The sequence below is a fragment of the Hypanus sabinus genome, chromosome 17 (genome assembly GCF_030144855.1).
Source record: "Hypanus sabinus isolate sHypSab1 chromosome 17, sHypSab1.hap1, whole genome shotgun sequence".
Lineage (NCBI taxonomy): Eukaryota > Metazoa > Chordata > Chondrichthyes > Myliobatiformes > Dasyatidae > Hypanus > Hypanus sabinus.
The window spans coordinates 29,881,679-29,899,555 of record NC_082722.1 but is presented as its reverse complement, the minus strand read 5'-3'; the positions used below and the strand labels follow the sequence as shown (position 1 = coordinate 29,899,555).

The following is a 17,877-nucleotide window of genomic DNA, read 5'->3' as shown; positions in this document are numbered from 1 at the left end:
AAATGAAATAAGAAGATAAGCTAGCCAATAATAACTAAAACTAGCCAATAAATTTTTTATATTGAGAGAAAAGAGAGGCAAGAGTAGATATTAGACTGCTGGAAAATGACACTGGAGCAATAGTTATGGGAAAGAAGGAAATGGTGGATGAACTGATTAAGTATTTTGCAACAGTCTTCACTGTAGAAAACACTAGTAGTAGGCCGGAAGTTCGAGGGTGTCAAGGGGAAGAAGTGAGTACAGTTGCTATTACTAGGGAGATGGATTTTTAAGACTTTGAGTGAGTTCAGTTGGCTTGATCTCAGTGGTTGGGAAGGTATTGGAGTCGTTTGTTAAGGTTGTGGTTTTGGGGTACTTGGAGGCACATGACAAAGTATGCCAATGTCAGATGGTTTCCTCAAGGGGAAAATCCTGTCTGACAAATCTGTTGGAAATCTTTGAAGACGTAACAAGCAGGATAGATAAAGGAGAATCAGCGGATGTTGTATACTTGGATTTTCATAAGGCCTTTGACAAGGTGCCGGACATGAGGCTGCTAAACAAGGCAAGAACCCAGGGTTTTACAGGAAAGATACTAGCATGGATAGAACACTGGTTGATTGGCAGGAGACAAAGAGTGGGAATAAAGTGATTGTTTTTGGATTGGCTGCTGGTTAACAGGTTCCACAGGGGTCCCTTGAAACTGCTTCTTTTTACGTTGTATGTCTGCAGTTTGGATGATGAAATTGATGGCTATGTGGCCAAGTTTGGCTACGAGTATAGATGGAGGGGCAGATGGTGGTTGGGAAACAGAGGCTGCAGAAATGCTTAAACAAATTAGAAGAATGGGCAAATAGGTGGCAGATGGAATATAGTATCAGGAAGTGTATGGTCATGCACTCTGGTAGCCAGAATAAAAGCATAGACTAAAAGGAGAAAAATCAAGTCCAAAATACAAAGGGACACCTTGTGCAACATTCCCTGAGGTTAAATTAAGGATGAATTGGTGGTGAGGAAGGCAAATACAATGATAACATTCATTTCATGAGGACTAGAATATCCTTCAATTCGCTGGCAGGTGGTAAGGTGGTAAGGGTCTCCCTTCTGACCCTCAACACAGGTGCTTTTCAGGGCTGTGTACTAAGACCCCTCCTTTACTCTTTTATACCCATCACTATGTCACCACCCACAGCTCCAATCTGCTAATTAAATTTGCTGATGACTACACTGATTGGCTTAATCTCAAATAATAATGAGACAGCCTACAGAGAGGAGGTCATCACCCTGACACAGTGGTGTCAAGAAAGTAACCTCTCCCTCAATGTCGACAAAACAAAGGAGCTGGTTGTGGACTACAGGAGAAATGGAGACAGGCTAATCCCTATAGACACCATTAAATCTGGGGTTGAGAGGGTGAACAGCTTTAAGTTCTTTGGCATAAACATCACCGCAGATCCCATGTGGTTTGTACATAACGGCTGTGTGGTGGAAAAGGCACAACAGCGCCTCTTTCGTTTCAGACGGTTGAAGAAGTTTGGTATGGCCTCTAAAATTCTAAGAACTTTCTATAGGGGCATGATTGACAGTATCCTGACTGGCTGCATCACTGCCTGGTATGGGAACTGTACTCCCCTCAATCATAGGACTCTGCAGAGAGTGGTGCGGACAGCCCAGCACATTTGCAGATATGAACGTCCCAATATTCAGGACATTTACAAAGACAGGTGTATAAAAAGGGCCTGAAGGATCATTGGAGGCCCGAGTCACCCCAACTACAAACTGTTCCAGCAGCTACCATCCGGGAAACTGCAGCATAAAAGCCAGGATCAACAGGCTCCGTCTGGTACAGCTTCTTCCAGTAGGCTGAATTCATGCTGATGCTACTGTATTTTTATGTTATATTGACGATCCTATTGTACATAGTATTTATTATAAATTACTATAATTGAACATTTGAACTGAGATGTAACATAAAGATTTTTACTCGTGTATTTGAAGGATGTCAGTAATAAAGTCAATTCAATTCATAAAAGCAAGGATGTATAAGGCACTGGTGAGGCTTCACTTGGAGTATTGTGAGTAGTTTTGGGCCCCTTATTTAAGAAGGGATGTACTGACGTTGGAGAGGGTTCAGGGGAGAATGATTCCAGGAATGCAAAGGTTAGCAAATGAGCAGTGATTGAAGGCTCTGAGCGTGTACTCGCTGGAATTTAGAAAAATGAGAAGAAAAATGAAACATCAAATGTTGAAATGTTGTAGAGCGGATGTGAAGAGGTTGTTTTCTTTTGTGGGTGAGTCTAGTACTAGAGGGCACAGTTTCAAAACAGACATATGTCCATTTAGAACAGGTGAGGAGGAATTTCTTCAGCCAAAGGCTGGTGAATCCGTGGATTTTGTTGCCACAGGCAGCAGTGGAGACCAAGTAACTGAGCACATCTAAGGCAGAGCTTGATAGGTTCTTGATTAGTCAGGCCATGAAAGGTTGTGGGGAGAATGCAGGAGAATGACTCTGAGAGGGTAATGGATCAGAGATGAAATGGTGGCACAGACTTGATGGAGTGACTGTCTTAATTCTGCTGCTATGTCTTTTGATTTTATCATCTTGTATAGATGGAGAATTGAATGCTGATCAAGTTTTATCCTAGATGACTTTAAGTGTATTGACTCAGGCAAATGAGGAACTTTCCATCATCTTGACTGAATAGATACATAACACTGTAGAGTCAGGAATTGTTCTTGCAGCTGTAGCCCTATAATAAACCAGTAAAAGGGTATGTAGTCTTTCAAGTCTATAATGTAGTGAGGTTGTGGCTGATTGTATGTCTTGTCCATTTTCCCATTAGTCCCTTGACTCAAAGTCTGGAAATGTTACCCTTGAAAATACTTAATTCCCCAACTTCTGCACCAGACGGGGAATTCCTGAAGTTAGTTTTTCTAATGATCATTCTCCAAGATTCTAAACTCTCCGGCAAGCTAAAATACTTTCTCAGTTACTCAGTCAATCCCATTTAAAGTTCAATGTGTGCCACCCAGGCTTACTGTCTGTTTGCATATCACTGCAGGTCCAACTTTGTTAAGACTTGACTGTTGCAGCTATTCCATGAGGTGGAGTTCACAAGTGGGAAGTTATGCCCTCACTTTGTCTTGATGGTGTTCTGACTGTTGATCTGAGCCATTGAAAGATCTATCAAAAAGGCTGAAATAATTAAAAAGAAACTAAAATCCTATTTACACAATACCCTTGTATGTTTCCGCTCAAAGTTAATAAAAAGGCATTGGCCCTCCTGTGATAATTTATTGCTCCTTTGGTCCACTTACACAATTCTCACCTAAATAATGCTGGGAACCAACAAGACTAATTCAACTGTCAAGTCAGTAAGTCACAGTCAGTTTGCATTTCACACTGTAATGCAGAAGTATATTACTTTGGTTTCAGCAGTTGAATGCAAATGTCAGGAAAATCTGGATTTTAATGAAAAATAGTTCAAAATATTTGTTCAGGCATTTCTTATGCCCATTACAGTTTCTCCTGTTTTTGGGTCTTGTACCTGCATTTATTTATATTCCTTCTTTTTACATAGTCATGGGTGTTCTTGCAGTCTTCTAAATCTGCTCTCAAACTCCCTGGTTAATAACTTTGTTAGTCAGGTGCTGCCACTTTCTCAGATGATTTCTGATGTATTGATTGTACACCTTTTTAATCTAATGCGGTGCTTAATCTCTGTAGTTAGATCTGGTCTTATCACTTTTCTCATTGACTTTTTCTCAGTGTAGTGATTCAACATTTTTACATGAATGCTTGCCTTGATTTATAGACAAAATTTTGAATTTAATTTCTCCATGTACATTGGATAATATCAGGATACCTGCCTTTATATTCAGCACCCTCGTTTCTGAGTAATTAATGTCTTTTGAGTTCCAGAGGTTTATTCTCTTATCACTTGTCTATATGGAATGGTCTTAGCAAAGCCCTGAAGAGCTGTAGCAAGATCTCTATGGTATTGTACTTTATAGGCATGTTTTGGGTCCTTTTCCAACTTATGTTTTTTTTTAATCCAAGTTTGCAAAAGAAAATTTTGGGCATCTCATCTAATTCACAACAATAGATTGTAAGTGGCTCAGATCCAGCAATGATTCTAGTGCCTTGCTTGTTGCAGCTTTCCATCTTGAAGGTGAACCATTTATTTCTGTTTGATTTTTGTCTGCTACTCAAGTTAATGTATTACCTTCAGTTTCATTAACCAGTATATTGCTTATCTAATTGAATTTAATTACTTATTGACTAGTCATATTTTCAAAAGTACTCAAAATTGCTTGTTAATGTTAGAAAAATAGAGGGCTGTGGGTAGCCTTAGGTAATTTCTAAAGTAAGTGCATGTTCGGCACAGCATTGTGGGCTGAAGGGTCTGTATTGTGCTGTAGGTGTTCTATGTTTCTTTCCTTTCATAACCGTATTGATATTAAAAAATAACTTGATGGTTATCCCTTATTCTTTTTGATAAGAAACTCCCACAGTTTGGTAGAGTGTTTGAGGAGACACAAGAAACTGAAGGTACGAATATCTGGAGCTAAAAACAAACCACTGAAGGTACCTGATAGGACGGGCAGATTCAAGGAGGGAAATAAACTGAAAGTGTAGAGGCAAGATAACCAATCTAAAGAAGTGAGGGGGAGAGCTGGCAAACAATAGATGGATCCTAGTGATGGAGTCACTGGGATGGGTAGCATAGTGATAGCAACAGGCTGGGCTGCGTGGTAATCAGTGAGGACCATGAAGGGTTCAAGTCATGGAACGTGATGAGAAAGAAGGGGTCCAGTGGGATGATTGTTTAGATGATGGGCTGAAGGGCATGATGAAAGAAACTAGGCAATAGGATTTACGGGGGGGGGGGGGAAATTAGGGTAGAATTTGGAAAGATGGGTGTGTATTATAGGACTTGGGTAAATCAGAAAGGTAAAAAGGGACCAAATGAGTGCAAGTTACCTAAAATCAAAGAATTCAATGTACATAATGTTGGATTGTGCACAACCCTCAAACCAGATGAAGAGTCTCAACCTGAAACATTGATTCTGTTAGGCTCCACAGATGCTGCTTGACCAGTTGTGTTCCTATAGCAGCTCATTCTTCAATGTGTTCTTGGACTTGGTGGTGATGAAGGAATGGTAAAATTTTTCTGAGTCAAGTATAAGTCTGACTTGGGGAGGAACATTTAGGTGCTTAATTTCTCTTATGCCTTGTAGGTAGAGGTTGAAGTTGCTTTTTGTGAGGCGCTGTCAGAGTTTTCTGCTATTGAGATAGGCAAACTCGGGGATTGTTGTGGAGTTGTCTGGTAGAACACCAGGGACTTTTCTAAATACAACATCAGGCTTTTGTTACTTCAGAACTATCCCAATATAGACACTAGTTATCTGATGTTATGAAAAGTATTTAGCCAGATTGGTTGGGGTGGGTGTGTTAAGCGTTGTGCAAATTTGTTGCTGAGGTGCCAATGTTGTCTATTTAATTTTATCTCTTTCTGTTAACATAAAGTTTATTGTACAAATAAGTATATCTTCAAAACAAAATATTCCAGTAGTACAAACCAATTGAAGACTTTCAAAGTGCAAAACACTGTTAAAATTTTGGTTAATGGCTTTGTCTTTCTTTATGGATGCTATTTGAACTGAAAATTTCCAGAATTTTTTGATAATTCAGATTTCTACCATCTGGAGTAGCCTGTTTTGTATAAATAGGGCCTTGTTATTTTTATAGGTAATATTTTCAATTAAAGTTTCAAGACACCTGCAGGATTATTACCAGAAGCAGTTTATATATTGACGTAGTGGAGCTTACCTGGTAGGCCATGCTGAACTAATTGAGAGAGGGAAAATGGAGTTTTTCTTTTTGGAAGAAGAATCCTTAACTGTCTTTTGCTTCACAAAAGATGGAAGGGTACCTCATAGCTAGTGATCTTGACAACTTTATTCCTTGTTAGGTGGTTATACAAAACACTTCCTATCTGTTGTAAGAATTTCATTAACTGGATCAGTTGTCTTAACATGGAAGCTCTTGGTTTCTGTGTCTTTACTCAGATGCTGTGAGTGTAATACCTAAATTGTTCATAAATATTGGTTCACTTTTAAATCATTGTTAGTTCATATTTGATAGAATATTTGAAATTCTGGTCATGGTGGTAAATTTTTCTTTGAATGCTGTTTTTAGAATTGATGTGTTTTTGTCTTGTGTATGATTCCATCAGTTTATAAATGTATCATGTGCTGCTCAGGGCTTTCTCTATCATAGACAGTAAAGTATCCTTGGTATAAGTCAAATCAAAGTAAAACTTATTAAAAAAAATATGCATATACTGCCATTTACTACCCTTGAGATTCATCTTGCAGGCAATTACAGGAAAATAAAGAGATACAATAGAATTTATGAAATACTATACATTAAAAAAAAACTGACAGCCAATGAGCAAAAGAAGATAAAATGTCAAAATGAAAAATAAATAATAGTGAGAACATGAGTTGTGGAGCCCTTGAAAGTCATTCAGTAGGTTGTAGAATTGGTTAAGAGTTGTGAGTGAAGTTATCTTTGGTTCAGGATCCTGATGGTAAAATCATCCCTGAATCCAGTGGTGTGGGATCGCTCCTCTACCTTTTGCCCAATTAAAATAGCGAGAAGAGATCATGGCTGGGATAGTGAGTATCCTTATTGATGAATGCTGCTATTTTGTGGCAGCGTTCCATGTAAATGTGTTCAATGGTGGGGAGAGCTTTGTCTGTGATGGACTGGGCTGTATCCATCTCCTTTTTGTAGACCTTTATGTTTTTGGGCATTGTTTTTTCCATACCAAGTTGTGATGAAACCAGTTACAATACTCTCCAGTATGCATCTATAGAAGTTTGTCAAAGACTTTAGTGACGTGCTAAATCTACGCAAATTTCTAAGAAAGAAGAGGTGCATTCATGCCGTCTTTTTGATGGCACTTGTGTTCTGGTCCCAAAGAATTTAAAGCAACTGATCCCCAAATAGGACTGGCTGACTTCTTCCTCCTGTAGTCAATAATTTTTGCTTTTGCTGTTGGGTTAGAGGTTGTTGTATACACAGAAGGTATAATGGACTCTTAACAGCAAATTTTATGTTGAAGACCATTGTGAATAGTGGCTTTTGAAATCAGTTTTGTACCCTATCTCCTATAGAAATGTATTCTTATGATGCATATAATTGAAAATAAGTATGTTTCTTTTTATCTTAGGGGTAAAGAAAACATTCCAGTGTGAATTGTGCAGCTACACTTGCCCCCGACGTTCCAATTTAGATCGTCATATGAAAAGCCACACTGATGAGCGGCCGCATAAGTGTCACCTTTGTGGAAGAGCTTTTCGAACAGTCACATTGTTGAGAAATCATCTTAACACACACACAGGTAACATAACTAACTTTGAATTAAATACTTATATTGTTGGGATATTTCAACATTATAAATGCCAGAATATATTTTTATGTTTTTGAATAAGATTTATGGGGAAAAATCCTATGCATGTGTTAAGTTCATGGTTGATTTGTACATTAGCCCAGAAAATAACGTCACACAAGTTAGTTTATAATGTATATTCATTGTTTCATTCAAAAGCTACGTACTTAACTGTTTTTTCCATGTACAAACAAATTAAAACCTCATCTAGGACGTAGGGAAAAGTTTGCAGTTCATGTTGGCAAAAAGTAACTCTACTCATTTGGCTGGAAGAAATGAAAAATAACTTGAGTATGATGGAGACTTATAATTAAAGAGTACAGGAAATCAGTTTTCCTTTATAAGACGTTTATATGAGTGCATAGCATGCAGAACCAATCTATGCCAAAGGTAGTCCATTCATTCACAGAGGTTGTGTAGCTAGTTGACAAAAATATCTAACTTTGTCTTAAATATATTAAATAAGGTAGCTTCTACTGCTTCCCTGGGTAGAGAATTCCAGATTCACCACTCTGGGAGAAACAGCATCTCACTATCTCTGTCCTAAATCTATTCTGAATTTTGAGGCAATGCCTTCTAGTTCTAGTCTCACTTATCAGTGGAAACATCTTTGCTGCTTCTATCTTAGATATCTTTAATGAATTTTGATTATGATCCATTGGTTAACCATTTTATTGCAACCAAGTACAGAGGGGTTTACCAATTAGTATAACACTTTACAGTGCCAAGAATCCGGGTACAAATCCTTCCACTGTTTATAAAGAGTTTATATGTTCTCCCCATGACAGTGTGGGTTTCCTGCAGCTGCTGTGGTTTCCTCCCATATTCCAAAGATTAACTGGTTAGGGTTAATAAGTTGTGGGCATGCCATGTTGGTGCCAGAGGCAAGCTGCCCCAAGCATGTTCTTCAGCTGTGGTTGCTGATGCAAATGGTGCATTTCACTGTTTCAATGTGCATGTAACAAATATGAATGAAAATTTCAATGGGATTATTTTGAAAAATAATTTTATTTAAATTTGACTAGTAAAGTTTAAAAAAAATTTAAAGTAAGTGATAAATAGATGGTGTAAGTTGATAAAGATGAAAGCTAATGATTCACAACTAATAATTTTGCAGACAGTGAGAAGAATAATATGAAATTAGAACAATTTGGTGTTTGTAATTGTAGGTACTAAACCGCATAAGTGTCCTGATTGTGATATGGCATTTGTGACCAGTGGGGAGTTAGTGAGGCATCGTCGCTACAAACACACCCATGAGAAACCTTTCAAGTGTTCAATGTGTGACTATGCTAGTGTGGAGGTAAGAATAAAATTTTAAATATTGTCTTCATTAGAGTCATAAAACAACAGTAAATGTCAGAAATATTATTTATGCATTAGAATGAAATTAATATCTGTTGTCTAATATCTGCAAGGTTCAGATAGAATTCCCTCATCAAGATAATTTTGTGTATGTGTGATGTAGGGTGCAGATTTGCTGCATCATCTGATTTTGACTCCTCATTTTCTTGACCTTTAAGAACATTGTTAGCCTTCTCTACCTCACTTCATTCATTAAAGTTTCCATTCATTCAGTTTCTACTCTGTATTATGCTTTTCTGGCTAGTTTCCCGTGCTGCATTTTCCACAAAGCTACAGATCTTTGACTGGCTATCCAAGAAAGAGTCCATCTGGAGTAGGCCATATCTCACTCAACCAAAATTTGGATTACAGGAAGGAGATGGAGTGTTTAGTAACATGGTGTTCCCTCAATGTCACTAAAGCAAACGAGCTGGTCATTGACATGCTCCTGTCAGCATCAACAATATTAAGGTTAAGAGCTTTGAGTTTCTAGAAGTGAAAGCACATACCACCAGCCTCAAAACTTTGCAGTTATCAAATTTCTAAATGGATCCTTCCCTAGAATGATAAGGACTCTTACCTCACAGACTAACTCGTCATGATGTTGCACCTGCACTGCACTCTCTCTGGCTGTTATATTTAATTTTCCATTGTTATTATTGTAATCTGATATGTATGAGCAGTGTGTAAGACAACCTTTTCATTATCTTACATACTACATGTGACAATAATAAAACAATTCCAACTTTAATCTATGCCGGGATAAGTTACACCATCCTGGAAAGCAAATTGCCAACCTTGTTATATGTCCTGTTAGTCCTCATTTTTATGTCTTATAACATAGAACAGTGCAGTGCAATACTTGCCCTTCAGTCCATGATGTCGTGCCAACCTTTATGAAGGTACTCTATGATCAATTTAACCCTGCCCTCCTATGCAACCCATAATCCTCCATTTTTTCTTTTTTTAATTTTATTTTTATTTGGATAAGGTATTTGCAAGTATTTCACAAACTTTTTTACACCTAAAACCTTTTCCATTTTTTATATATGTATAAATCTATATATATATACACACACACACACACACACACACACACACAAGTACACACTGAGAAGATATAGTATATAACATAGTGGGAATAAAAAATACATAATTAGACACTTAAATAGATATTTATGTGCAATTGTAATTCCACATTTTCCAGGAATAGAACAGTGAATATTTGAACTAAGGGAGCTTACGTTAACACTATTACTATGCTGATGAGGAAAGCAGTATGAACCATTACGAGAGTCATCTAAAGTCTGTTCACGTTGGGGTTATAAATTCGATCCATTTATTCTAAATTTGATAAATTTTTTCTTTTTGAATTCTCAGAGAATAAGTCATCTTTTCCATTTTAAATATTTCCAAAATAATTTCATGCCAATCTTCTAATGTAGGTGATGTTGGATTTAGCCACTTTCTGGTGATTGATTTCTTACTTGCCGCTAAAAGGGCCTGCAGCAGTTTTATATCTTTCTTCTGTTCCAAAAACAATACATGCCCCAAATAGGGAGTTTCCAAGTTCAGAGGTATCTTGAGTCTTAAATACCTTAACTAATGTTCTGTGAATACCTTTCCAATATAAACTTAACTTAGGACAGTCCCAAAAAGTATGGAAATGATTTGCCTCCTTGGAGCCACACCTTCTCCAACACGCCACATTTGTGTTTTTATATTTTTCCTGGTATGGGATCTTAAAGTATCTTATATTTTTTCCAGCAATGTTCTCTCCAAACCAAAGAGTTAGTTGAAGACCACTGAAAGCTGCATATTTCCCTCCAAGCCTCCTCTGAAAGTACCAACCCAGCTTCTTTCTCCCACTGCTCTTTAATATACAATGTGTTTTCCTCTTTGGCATGAGAGAGGGCATTATATAATTGAGAAATTGATTTACTTGGTATTGAGCTGTAAGCTAATTTCAGAATCTTGAAAAATTCTAATTGTGCTGTTGATATGTCTGCATATCTACAATTCTGGTTAAAGTAGTGTCGTACTTGAAGGTACCTAACCAAAAAAAGGTCGTCGTGTTCTAGGCCGTGTTTGTCCTTCAGGTATTGAAAACTTTGTAGTGCACTTTTATGTATGAATGAGAGGTATAATTCAAATCTTTTATCTCTGCTGGGAAGGAATTCGGTATAATAAGCACACCATCTGAAAAGTTTTAACATGTTGTAGATTCCACATGAATTAGCCATCTTCTGCCATACTTTTAGTGTGAGATTTATCCAGCTGTTTTTAATCTTTTCCAATTGGGCCATCAATCCTTTGTCTTCAGTTAAGGCCTGTAGATGAAAACTGTTAATCAATTCATATTCTATTTCCTTCCATCAAGCCTTTACACCCCATTACACCAATATAACAGAGGGGTTATCTGTGAAGCATGAAAATAGTTTCTTAAGCAAGGAAGTGCCATACCTCCTCCTTCCTTTCCTAACTGTAAGGTGTTAAATTGGATTCTAGGTTTCTTTCCTTGCCAGATAAAGTGGGAAATCCATTTGTCCCATTCCCTGAATTGATTATCGTCTACCTCCACAGGGAAAGCCCGGACAAAGTAAAGTAACCGAGGGACAATATTTATTTTTATGGTATTCATCTTTGAATTTAGTCTTAAAAAGGGGATAAGATTCCATCTATGCATATCTGCTTTTATCTCTGAATTAATGGCCCATAATTTACCTCTGACAACGTTGTAAGATCTTTTGGCAGTGTTATTCCTAAATATTTTAATGATTTAGCTTCCCACTTAAGATCATATATATCCTGCAGTTTTTTGGATGCTATGTAATTTAGGGACATAACATGCATTTTCTTTACATTAATTTTATAACCTGATATTTTCCCAAACTCATCCGGCAGTGTAAACAATCCTATGAATTATTTTTCTGGTTCACTCAAATAGACCAAAATGTCATCTGAGAATAGCGCCACCTTCTGTTCAATCCCTGCCACCTTGTTACCTTTTATAATTTCACTCTTGTCATATTAGTTGGGCTAAAGGTTCAATGTATAGTGCAAAAAGGAGAGGGAAAATTGGGCATCCCTGTCAAGTTCCTCTCTATAAAATAAAAGAGTCAAAGAGGTCCCCGTTTATCTTAAATCCAGCTGTAGGGCTGGCATATAAAGTCTGAATTACTTTAATAAACTTTTTTTGAAAGCCAAATCTTCCTAACACTTTGTATAGGAATACCCATCTAACTGAATCAAAAGCTTTCTCGGCATCTAATCCCACCATCATTGTCTCTGTCCCGTTCTTAGTAACCTGTTCTAGTATGTGTAAAGTTCTCCTTATGTTGTCCTGAGTTTGTCTTTGCTGGATGAACCCAGTCTGGTGTAAGTGAATGAGGCCAGGTAGAAGCTTTTCTAATCTATGAGCTAATATAGATGGAAATAATTTATAATCCAAATTAAGGACACTGACTGGCTGGCAATTACTGCAATCTAGTTTAGCTTTACCTTCCTTGGCAATAAATGAGATAATCGCCTCTCTCCAGGAAGGTGGAATTTCTCTTCTCTGTAAGATCCAGTTAAAGGTGTTAAGTAATAATGGAGCCAACTGTCTGCCGGAGGCTGTGGTGCTAATGCCTGGTGGGCCCTTTGTATCTGTAGGTCTTTTGCGTCTGGTATATCATGGTCCTCTCTAAGCAGCTTCTCCACAAAGGGAATCACCAATCTGGGTTTACCTTCAGCTCCTTTGGGAACTCCATAGATCCTCACATTTTCCCTTCTTGAGCGGCCTTCTTGGTCTATTAGTTCCCACCGGAGCTGCTCTTGTAACTAGCATTTCTGCTATCACTTCCTCTGCATTTTGCAGCCTTTCCTCAGTCCCTACAATCCTCACTTCGGCTTCATCTAACCTCAAATTAGTTTTTACTATTTCTCCTTTAATATCTTCCAGATGTTTGTTGTTATCTTGTTGGAAATCACCTATCTCTCTGAGAATCAAAGTCAGGTTCACTGGTTCTTACTCATTATCTCTGTCCTGGCTAGCTGTGGGGAAGATAGCCCCCTCGTGTTGCTGCGACTCGTATTGATCAGCATTCTGAGCGGACTTTTTATACTTAGATGTAATCCTTGCCCCTTTTGTTGGTATAGTTATATGGTACTAAATATTTGTCTAATTTCGGCTTTGGGGCAGTTTACATTCTTTTTTGTTGAGGGGCCTTTCCCTACGCTGCCTTTCCCTTGGTGACCCAGAAGTCCAATCCACAAAGTCCTCCTTCCATTTTTTGCTTATATCCATGAGTCTATCTAAGAGTCTCTTAAATGCCCTTATTGTATCAGCCTCTACCACCATTCCTGGCAGTGTATTACAGGCACCCACCATACACTATGTACTTTTCTTTTAAAAAAACATTCCTTTGATACTTCCTCTAAACTTTTCTCCACTCGCCTTAATTGGATTTCCTCTGGTATAGGCTATTGTCTCCTTGGGAAAAGGGTGCTGCTTGGCTATTTTATCTATGCCTCAGGTAATTTTGTACACCTCTATCAAATCACCTCTCATCCTTCTTTTCTCAAAAGACAAAAGTCCAGGCATGCCCAACCTTTCCTCATAAGATAGATGCTCTAATTCAGGCAGAATCATCTAAAGCTTCCACATCTTTCCTCTAATGAAGCGATCAGAACTGAATACTATACCCTTAGTGTGGTTCAACCCGAGTTTTGTAGAGCTGCAACATAACCTCACTGTTCTTGAACTTAGTCCCCCAACTGATTAAGGTCAGTTGCTGCCTTAGCCAACCTATCAACTTGCTTGACAACTTTGAAGGATCAATGGAATTGGGGCCCCAGACTATGAAGAATCATGCCACTGATTTTCTCCACTTTAATGCTTGATCTTCTTTGATATCCAGTATTGGGTTAATGTTTTTTGCATGTAAATATTGGTGAAACTAAAATAATTTGCTTTTTAGTTTGTATTTATTTTTAAGTTACAGACCCCCATTCTCCTCTGATTGCTGAATGGAAAGTTGTGTATTCTCACCTTTTTCAATCTGAATTAATGTTCCAAAGGCAATTTAACAACCAGGGCGGTAGGGGTACTTGCTAATTAACATTAATATTGATCTTGTGTTGGGCACCCAGAGAAGAACATTTTAAAAATAGTCCTAAAGAAGGGTCTTGTTCCAAAATCTCAACTGTTTATTCATTTATGTAGATGCTGCCGGACCCGCTGAGTTCCTCCAGCATTTTGTGTGTGTTTCTATAGATTTCCAACATCTGCAGAATCTCTTGCGTTTGTAACAAAAAAATGCATTTTAGGGAGTTTGTTAATGATATTGGGCAGCAAAATGTAAATACTGGCAATAGTTAGAATTGATAATTGATAGAACAAATTAAAAGGGAGTGAAATATCTATTGTTTTGGTTTCCAGGTCAGTAAGTTAAAGCGCCACATTCGCTCTCATACTGGAGAACGCCCGTTCCAATGTAGTCTTTGTAGCTATGCCAGCAGGGACACCTATAAACTGAAGCGTCACATGAGGACCCACTCTGGTACAGTAATATTTAGTGTATTCTGCTATTTGCATGTGAGTGCAATGCTTATTTCTCATCTTATTATGTATGCACCTAAGCTGTGACATAAAAGAATATTTACCTGACATCAAGTTGGCAATATTCAATTGTGTCATCATTAATTCCTAGTAAAGTAAATGATTACTGATGTTTATGTTCAATGCTTTATTTATAGTTGGATACTTTTCAAATTCCTTCTCAGCAACAGTTTTTGTTCTGAAATAGCCTCTTCTAGAAAGAGGATGATAAGCAGAATCCGTACTAGTGTCAGTCTTGCATTTTGGACAAATGTATGGACTTGCCTCTTTCTTTTCAAAGTAGTGCTGTCACAATGTGATATTTATCAGCTTAAAAGATCTCCTTCAGCCATCAAAGTCCAGTGATAATAGCTGGTCAACCTCAAAGGTGAAGAGCCTTTTTATTTCTGAAAAATTCTAGTGTGCTTTATTATTAACATTGAATCATATTGTGGTATTGCAATTTATTAATTAATTACCACAGATTTTGATGTTTTTGAAGTGTATTCCTACAACATGAATGTCTTAAACAGGTGAGAAACCGTATGAATGCTACATCTGTCACGCTCGCTTCACTCAAAGTGGAACAATGAAGATGCACATTTTACAGAAACATACAGAAAATGTGGCCAAATTTCACTGTCCACATTGTGATACAGTTATTGCTAGAAAAAGTGATCTGGGTAAGTGAACTTATATCTTCAAAATTTAAATATAAATGCACAAAAATGGGGAATATAGTGATCAAGACCTATTGATATGTTTCCAGGCAGACATTATTTCTAATATAGTGGTATAAGTTTGAATGCAAACAGTATAACAGTTAGTTTACAATTTGAATATTAAACAGAATCCATATCCAAGAAAATAACAGCTAGAGACATACAGGTTGTGCCCAAAACTGATGTTTAACCCCACATGAACTACAGTTCATTAAATCTTGTGGATGTTACCAAAGTATTAGTCTTATTACTAGTTTAGTATTTAGTCACTTTTGCTTTGCACTTGGATGTCAGAGAATGGATGCTTGTTTTCCATGATCATTCCTTTGTTTTTGTTTTTATCCTTTCCTCCTGTTCTATTTCCAGGAGAAAAATATATGAAAATATTGTAGAATAATTCATGTAAAGTTTTTCACTTCAATATTATTACTGTTAATTTTAAGTATCTAATTCTTTGCGTTGGATGTGTAGCACATTTTTTTAAATGCAGTGTTTCTTAGACACTAATGTAGACACAAGTGAACTGTGTGATCACAAAGAATGAATTATGACTGAGACAGGTGGTTGTTCCTACTTCCTACCTTCAACACATTGCGTTATTGCATGCATGCAATATTGTCATTAATTTTCTGGCTGCTAGATTCTGAATAACATGAGATATATTTATTGAAAAGAAAGTTCGACTTCAATTCTTATTCTCATGGTGTTTCTAATGAAAGTTGTGTGTTTTTTCAATTTGTTTCTCACATGCATTGAATGATTTAAGCTTTTTATAAAATTTAAATAAATATTCATTAGTCTACATTACCAGTGTGGCAAAATGAAACTTCAGCCAAGTTCTTGACTGCATTAATGTAACATGCCTGTTTCCTATACCCTGTTAACCCTTTTCTATGTATTATTTTGTGTCTGTGGGAGATTAGTGTATGCTTACACAGTTTATGTATCTCTGTTGTAAAACAGTTTGTGTATCTCTGGCACATATCGTCACTTAGGGTACTTGAAAATAAATCAGCTATATTACTTCCATTAGATGCTGAGGTGGCATCCTTGTTTAGGTCTCTCTGTTTTATGGTAAATAATGGTGTAAAATGCAAGCTAAATCTCATCAAACCATCTTCTTCACAGGTGTTCATTTAAGAAAACAGCATTCCTATCTTGAGTCAGGCAAAAAGTGCCGTTATTGTGATGCAGTCTTCCATGAGCGATATGCCCTCATACAACATCAGAAATCTCACAAGAATGAGAAACGTTTCAAATGTGAACTTTGCGATTATGCATGTAAACAGGTATTGTAGTTGAACAATCCTTAATGTTACTTTGTGTAGCAGATGGGGTATTTAGTAAGATTTGGATTTTTGGTGATTGCAACTTTAGGTCAGAGAATGGGAATTTTATTTCATAGAAAGTTGGTCAGCATCTATGCTAACGTTGAAATGAAATTCAAATGGATTAAGGCAGGTAAATTTTGGGCACATTTTATGAAGTACAGCTAGTGAAAAAATATTCTAACACTTGTATAGATGTCATTATTTGAAAATGAATGAAAATAAGCAATTATGTTCATGAATAACATGGATTTTGAACTGCAATTGTTTTCTTTCAGAATGATTGAGTGACAGGTATGGATTTTGAATTAAAGTTGGGGGCGAGGTGTACATGTCAAGGGCTAAAAGTAGTTTCTCAAATATCCCTAACATTAAACGGATGCCATTTTACTATCTTCATTTAATGCTGCAGTTTCCTTAATTCCCATCCTGCAGGAGCGTCACATGGTGATGCACAAACGCACTCATACTGGAGAAAAGCCTTATTCTTGCAGCCAATGTGATAAAACTTTCCGGCAAAAACAGCTGTTGGACATGCACTTCAAGCGCTACCATGATCCAAGTTTTATTCCTGCAACTTTTATGTGCACAAAATGTGGCAAAGCCTTCACTCGTAAGGTATCTAATATTTTAATTTTTAAAGTTCCTAACAGTTTGCATCTTTGCAGTGTCATTTATGTTGAGGCACTGAAATAAGGGATGACTTAAGTTATAATAAAGATGTCAGTGTAAATGTGTAATGAAAATGGTCAGTGAGGGTTCAGAGGGTAGGGTAGAACTGAAGATATTGCAGAAAAGATGATAATGTACAAAAAATTGATTAGAAAAATATAAAGTTCAGAAAGAAGTGATGTGCTGCCCCTTCATAAATGAATATGAGATTTTTCATGTGTAATATTATGAAACTTTCTTCTAGAGCACATTTTGGTACTTGTTATCCCTCATCTGTAGCACTTGTTACCTGAGCTATATTTTTCAATTCAAGAGATTAATATGCTATCCAAAAAGTTCATGGGGTCATGCAGCAAAGAAAAAGAAACCACTGAATTCATATTGACTATCAAGCCCCCATCTGGATTCGTCGTATTTTTTCTCTTGCATGTCCAGTAGTTCAGACAATGGCACCATACCTTTAATAATTGCATGTTCTTATTCACTTTGCGAGGCTGTCATGATGATCTAGATATACCACTATCAGTGCTAGACGCTGTTAAAATGACAGTCTGAAATTGTGTTTTTTTTTTGTGAATTAACTCATCATCAAGAGTAGTTATCTGTATGTGAAAAATCTGTTGTCTTTGCCATGAATGTAATAAAGGAGCATTTGTGCTACTAAATGCTGGTGGCATTACGATGATTGATTGGTGAGGTGCCATGCCATTGTCTTTTTCTGATGATGATGCTTGGCAAACGGTTGATGTATGTAGGGCCTTTTACATTTTAAATTGGGTCTGGAATCTTGG

General features: G+C 37.1%; 1 protein-coding gene across 4 annotated transcripts in view; it reads left to right on the top strand.

Moving 5' to 3' along the window:
- Positions 1 to 17,877, top strand: part of ctcf (CCCTC-binding factor (zinc finger protein)) — a 32,757-nt gene that overhangs the window by 7,943 nt on the left and 6,937 nt on the right. For all 4 annotated transcript variants that reach the window (XM_059992768.1, XM_059992770.1, XM_059992771.1 and 1 more), the window contains exons 3-8: positions 7,221 to 7,391; positions 8,609 to 8,742; positions 14,206 to 14,326; positions 14,898 to 15,047; positions 16,215 to 16,375; positions 16,850 to 17,032. In XM_059992768.1, the coding sequence (XP_059848751.1) occupies positions 7,221 to 7,391; positions 8,609 to 8,742; positions 14,206 to 14,326; positions 14,898 to 15,047; positions 16,215 to 16,375; positions 16,850 to 17,032 (920 nt within the window). The remainder of the gene's footprint in view (positions 1 to 7,220; positions 7,392 to 8,608; positions 8,743 to 14,205; positions 14,327 to 14,897; positions 15,048 to 16,214; positions 16,376 to 16,849; positions 17,033 to 17,877) is intronic.